This window comes from Psittacula echo (genome assembly GCF_963264785.1).
Source record: "Psittacula echo genome assembly, chromosome: Z".
Taxonomy (NCBI): Eukaryota; Metazoa; Chordata; class Aves; order Psittaciformes; family Psittacidae; genus Psittacula; species Psittacula echo.
The window spans coordinates 62,989,664-62,996,374 of NC_137742.1; the positions used below are offsets into that span (position 1 = coordinate 62,989,664).

The following is a 6,711-nucleotide window of genomic DNA, read 5'->3' on the forward strand; positions in this document are numbered from 1 at the left end:
AGCATGTGCAACTATTTCATAGATCTAGGCTATCAGGAGCAACAGAACATCCTGAAGTTTAGGTTTCAGCCCAGCTGCAAAGACTGGCAAAGCTATTGTGGCTGGAGTCCAAACTGCTGTCTTTTCCTACGGCCAGTCTGTCAGTTTAACAAGGGGATCAACGTAAGGCAAGACTGGGACTTGCTGAGTTGCCCTATTCGGTCTTCACAGATAATATGATACTTCTATTCTCTGGTTTAGCACTTCTTAGAATTTCAGTGGTGTTTTGAGGAACAGCACTGACTTCATTAAAAGAAAAAAAAATTCACTAGACGTTATAATTCTGGAGAGGAAATTTATTAGAACAATGTGATCTACTGAAATTTAACTGCTTTTGACTCTTTGGCCTTCTGCTATCAGTCACTTTGAAATCTAAATTGTCCTACAGACGTTACAAAGCAGCTGTTGTATGTCATAGCTGCTGTTTGGATGTAGCCCAGTGCAAACAGTCCAATTTTTCGTCACATTCCAGTACACTTTTTGTTTACTGGTTAGGCTGGAGTGTCCCCTCATTCCTGTATCTCTGTTTACAAATGAACTTTTTCTTCTGGAGTTCTAACTTGCAGCAGGGGCTCTCTCTGCCTTTTAGATGTTTTAGCACAGTGGTATCTCTACCTTTGTTCTGTATGCTATGGTAATATAAATAACAAGGAGTTATTATGCCATGATGGGAACTGTGTAGATACCTTCCTCAGAAACACCCAATCATTTCTTTTTTTAAAGCACAGAGAGTGCTTCAGTCTAAAACCAACATAGTTTCATTTTTTCCTTTGTTTGCTTTTCCCTAAATAGCTTGACTCCTCGAGAGTTCAATTCTTATGGCTCCCGCAGAGGGAATGATGCTGTCATGGCTAGAGGAACATTTGCAAACATTCGCTTGGTGAACAAATTTATTGATAAACAAGGACCTCAGACTGTCCATTTCCCTTCTGGGGAAACTGTAAGTACACATGCTGATCAAAACTGAGATTTATTGACAATAGAGTGGATTAGTACTGGCTTTCCTTCTTACAACTGGGGTCATTTACTTAAGTACCTTTAAAGTAAAGCCAATGAGAGGAGAGGAGCTTCATTGACCAAGGGAAGCGGGTCACACGTGGTGCTATCAGGCATATCAGTGGAGGGTATAACCACTGTGGAAGCGGTAGTGGAAAGCTCAGGTTTGTGTTAGGAGTGAGATCAGGCTCGAAGCCACAAAGCACTGTATGGTCAATACCCTGAAAGTGCTGCTTGGTGTAGAGTGTGGGCTTGAGCTGTTCATGTGGGGATTTTTTTTATTTTGTTTCCCTGGAACTGTGCTTTTACCCCCAGAAAGTAAGTGTTTGGCATTTTCATTCCAGCTGGACATATTTGATGCTGCAGAAAGATACAAGCAGGCTGGCCATCCTCTGATTGTGCTGGCTGGGAAAGAATATGGTGCAGGAAGTTCCAGAGACTGGGCAGCCAAAGGACCATTTCTCTTGGTGAGTGACTACAGTAAACTTAAGAGGAGGCCAGTTTTTAAAAGTGCATTAATTTGTCAGGAAGACTTAGCTTATGACCAACATCCTGGGTAGCTCATTCTCACTTTTGGTAGCAAGAGCTGTTGTGAAATCTCAACGGTCTCCAAACACCACAGCACAGTTAAAAAGCTAGTTAAATATTAATATATTTATTAGACTGGAAGCCTTGCCTGATCTTCAGCCAGAAATCCAAAAAGCTACACCAGAAAGGCCTGTTTCTTTCTTCTGCTTGCCATAAGCCAGGAAACCTTGGGTCTGCTTCCAGCTGCCTCCTTCAACTCACTTCGCAGGGAAGATAGAACATGTATAAGAAAAGTAGTATTAGTAAAAATGAGATTTGGCATGGCTTCACCATGCAGATTGCAGGGATGCTTAGCAGTATTGTTATAGGAGTCTAATAGAAATCCACATACGGTGAAATACCTGTCTCTTTCTTTGTCTTGTCCTGCCTTTATTTACCAGCCTGAACTCTGATTCAAGCTTGCTGGGCGTGGAATTTGTAAAGGCAATAGTGTATTATTAAACAAAGATTTGAAAGAGTTGATGTTTAAGATTACATTTGTCTGTAAGTCTTTGGGGGTTTTATCCAGTGGTAATTTTTTTGTCTTAACCATATTAACATGTAAAAATTTAGAAATTAATTAAACTGCATCCTGGAGCTTGTAATGTAGGAGGGCAGCCCTGAATTAGGAAGAGTTATGGAGGTGACTAGTGGTGTTCTACATAAGACGTGTTAAAGAAGTTGCACAATTCCTGAGAAAGCATATGGAATTTTTTGACAATTACACTTCTTTTAAAAATGCTTGAATGTTAACATATAATCAAGACAGTCCACTGTCAGACCAACCTGCTAGCTCTAGCAGTAGCTGATAAATGAAATGGAGGGGGACCACAAATGTGCCAATTTCCTTCCTGTGAGTGCAGAAGGGCTACCCTGAACAATGAAGGTAACTACAGCTGTTGTATATTTCCCAGGGTGTCAAGGCCGTGCTTGCTGAAAGCTATGAGAGAATTCATCGGAGCAACCTAGTAGGGATGGGAGTGATTCCTCTGCAGTATTTGCCTGGAGAGGATGCAGGGACTTTAGGACTCACTGGACGGGAGCGTTACACGATTATAATTCCTGAAAAACTAAAACCGCAGATGAATGTCCAGATTAAGGTATGAGACACCTAAGGGCTGAATTTTCTGAATCACTGTAATTTATCTCAGAATTAACTGTCTCTTCAAACAGTGTGCTTTCATATGGCAGTAACTTTCTCTTGCTTGAGGGAGGGGGAATTGAGATGGTCAGAAAGATTAAAACGGTTATTCTAAGAGGGATTTGCTGTGATGGGATATAAAAGCAGCATGCCCAAACTGTTTTATTTAGCACAAAGCAGTCCTGTATTTTGGAGCAGTCATTCAAGTCCACTATAGTTTTTCAGTCTGTTAAATGTTTGAAGCAAAATGGAAAGTGAACTGTAAGTCTTAAATAAATTAAACTATCTATTGAAACGAATTGAAAACAATTAATTGATAATTTAATTGACAAAATATTGTACACATTGTAGCATTCAAAGTGCAGTCTAAAGAGTACCCAGCATGAAAGGTAGTTAAACTTCAGGCTCTGTACTTGAAAGACTACTTTTTGTCTAGCTGACTTAACCTAATAGCATGCTGCTGCTAGTCTGGTCTTTTACTGCAGTTAGCAAAACAATCTACTTACTGCATTATTTAATGCAGGTGATCTCCCTCGTTTAGTTTCTAATGGTAGTTTTTTACATGTGCCTCATTAACTGTCCTGAAATGGACAAAATATAGATCACAAAGAGCTGGTCAGCTTACCAGCCACAGAAGACTGGCAGATGAATGCACAATGTGCATTCATCTGGAAGTACCTGACTAGGGACTTTTTAGTAAAACACAATGGCTTTATTCACTTCATACACTTGTCTCTGTGCTAATCCGATTCCCAAACGCTAGGCCATAGGGAAGTTAATGAAATTAGTATTGCTGTTGTACATAAACCAGAAGAATGACCACTTAGAAGAATATCAAGAATTGGTATAACTGCTTGAAAGGATGCTCAGCTTTCATGCCTCTAGGCTTATATCAACAATAAATCTAAATGAGCCAGCAAATGCAATGCAAGGAGAGTCCATACCGTGTTAGTTACGGTTTGTTTTAAACCACTTTCCTCTTAAGCAGCTGGCTATAGTCTGTAGAAAGAAATACTCATATCTGTATTAAAAAAGTAAACAGTGCCTTAGTGCCTTTACTTTAGCTATCACAGTTTCTTAAGAAGTCAAAACTATTGTAATAGTCCTTTTACCATGATGTCATGTAACGTGTAATGTTTTCCTGCTTGAATGACTTTCTTTGCTCCCAACAGCTGGATACTGGGAAAACCTTTCATGCCATCATGAGATTTGACACTGATGTGGAGCTTACTTACTTCCACAATGGCGGCATTCTGAACTACATGATCCGTAAAATGGCATCCTAATCTAAAATTTTAAGCAAAAACGTCCAGGTACAAGCCTGCTTCTGGTGAGCAAAGTAAAATGACGGTAATCATAAATTTGAAAGTGTGAAACATAAAGTGAAGAGGTTTTTTGTGGATTGTACTAGAAAGCTTGTTTACAATGCTGAGTTATTCTATGTATCAGGAAACTGGAAATGCCCAATTAAACAGCATTTATTATTTGTTTTGTATGGTGGTTGGCTTGACTTACATTACAGTACAGTGCAAAAGTCATTAAAATACTGCTCAAATATGTGGAACTGTTGAAAATAATATGCTGATATCATATATTTGGTCAATTTAGTATGTCTCTGAATTTAAGTTCTATGCTTATATCAGTGGTCCAAAAATTAACTGACAATATAAAAAAGTTGTTACTCCTTTCTGATTACCTGATATTGACTTGCTTTCTCACTCAGTTTACCAGAATCTGAATCTAATACTGAAATGAATTATTTAGCTGTTTATTAATTTTAAAAAATGTGAACTTTGTTTAAAATCTAAGCCTTTGTGGAAAGATGGACCTATTGGGGATAATACTTCTAATAGATGAAATTAAATTTATTTTCAAAAATTTTGGTGGTTTTTGTCATGTTATCCTCAGTACCAAGATGCAGAACAAAGCCTTGATTTTTAAGCTCTTCTCATTGTCCCTGTTGGAGCAGAGTTGTATGAGTCTTGACTTCTTATGTTTTAATTCCTCTTTCATTAAATAATCTGCATGAGACCAGATGAATACAAATACTGTCAGATACTGGCAGTCTTCTGTAACCCAACTGTTGTGGCTTAATCCCTGTTGGCAAATCAGCCATGCAGCCTCCACCCCCACCCCCCCCTCCCTCCCGGAGGGATGGGGAGGAGAATCGAAAGAATGCAACCCCCACGGGCCAAGATAAGAACAGCCCAGCAACCAAGGTACAACACATATCACCACTGCTACCACCACCAACAATAATGACAAGAGAAACAACAAGGGAAGAGAACACAATACCACCTGCCGGAACGATCCCGACCAAGCAGAGAGTGCCCTTCCAGGTAACTCCCAGTTACATCCCAGACATGACGTGCTGTGGTATGGAATACCTCTTTGGCTAGTTTGGGTCAGGTGTCCTGTCCCTGCTTCCTCCTGGCTTCCTATCCTCCCTGGCAGAGCATGAGGCTCAGAAAGTCCTTGGTCAGACTAAACATTTGAGCAGTAACTAAAAACATCGGTGTTATCAGCACTGTTCCGAGGCTGAAAGTCAAAAACACAGTGCTGCACCAGCTACTGAGAAGGTATACTGAACCCAGGACACCCAACAGAATATTGTTGTGATGTACTTCCTTCTGTTCTGTGTCCTCAAAAAGACAACCTACCATAATTTCAAGATCCTTTTTCATGGCACTTTGCTACCGGTGATTACACTGTGTTCATTGAAGTGACTGCCCAATCCATAATGCCACATGAATCAAGTTACAGCAATAACAAATGTCCTCTTGCTCAGAGATAAACAAAGTTACAGTACTAATTCTTACTCTTCACTATCTAGTATTTAGAGGAACTTTCACAACAATTAACAGTGAAGAAATTCTTTCAAAGTAATCTCCTAATGTATTTTTATTGCTGTTAGCTCCAGCTGTATCTTGAAAAAAAACCAGACACAATGAGGATAGCTCTGAAAGAAGTCAAGAGGCTTACAGAGGTGCTAGAGGTTGCACTGTACCTGCAACTGGCCGTTTGTGCTTGATTACAACAAACAGCAAATCTCTAGCAAATCCAGCAGAGGCTCACAGACATGTTGCACAGAGCATCTCTCAGAACAAGGGGAGAGAACTAGGACTGCTTAGCCTGGTGAAGAAAAGGCTTAGGGACATCTCCACTGTTTGTGTACAAATATCTGAATGAAGGCCACAAAGATGCAACCAAGCTCTTTTCAGTGGTGCCTAATGACAGGGCAGGAGGCTATGGGCACAAACTGCACCACAGGAGGTTCCCTCTGAACATCAGGAAATACTTTTTTACTGTGAGGGTAACCAAGTGGTGACTTAAAGAGATTGCCCAGTGAGGTTATGATGTCTTCAACTTTGGAGATATTCAGAGGCTGTCAGGACATATGATCGTGGGCAAACTGCTGTAGGTTACAAGATGACCTCTAGAGGTCCCTCCTTTCCCCAGCTTTTCTGAGAGCTCTTAATACACTCATCATCTTGAGCATTATTTGATAATAAATATGCAACTTTGGGTTCAATGGCAAAAAAACTCAGATATTCTCAAATTCCAAGTAGAGTGCTGGTGTTCTTCCCCACCTTCCCATCTGCACTGTGTACCGGAGGTACTTTTGTATCAAGTTGAATTCTTATTAATGTGTTACCTCGTCAACCTTTATTACACTCATTTAGGCTGAACTGAAGAGTTGTTGATGCTTGTGATCAAGCAGGAGGAAAAGGCAAACTCCTCAAATTCCTTAACTTCTCAGTAGTTAGTGCTATAAGCTGTGAAAATTAAGACTGATTTTTTTTTTTTTTTTTTTTTTTTTTTTTTAATGTCAGGAGTCCTAAAGTAGATGAGCCTTTCACACAACAAACTGATACTCAAGGGCTGTGATTCTTCCATGTGTTTTTAATTTGAATATGCTAGCCAGCCTTTTGCAGAATCTTTGTTCCTAGTGTTTCTGGAGGAAAGGT

The 6,711-nt window shown here is 39.8% G+C and overlaps 1 protein-coding gene across 1 annotated transcript in view; it reads left to right on the plus strand.

Annotated features, from left to right (window-relative positions):
* Nucleotides 1-4,535, plus strand: part of ACO1 (aconitase 1) — a 36,230-nt gene extending 31,695 nt beyond the window's left edge. Inside the window, exons 18-21 of the mRNA XM_080638218.1 lie at nucleotides 832-979; nucleotides 1,380-1,502; nucleotides 2,517-2,702; nucleotides 3,916-4,535. Coding sequence (XP_080494344.1) covers nucleotides 832-979; nucleotides 1,380-1,502; nucleotides 2,517-2,702; nucleotides 3,916-4,029 — 571 coding nt within the window. The 3' untranslated portion in view covers nucleotides 4,030-4,535. The remainder of the gene's footprint in view (nucleotides 1-831; nucleotides 980-1,379; nucleotides 1,503-2,516; nucleotides 2,703-3,915) is intronic.
* Nucleotides 4,536-6,711: the final 2,176 nt, after the last annotated feature.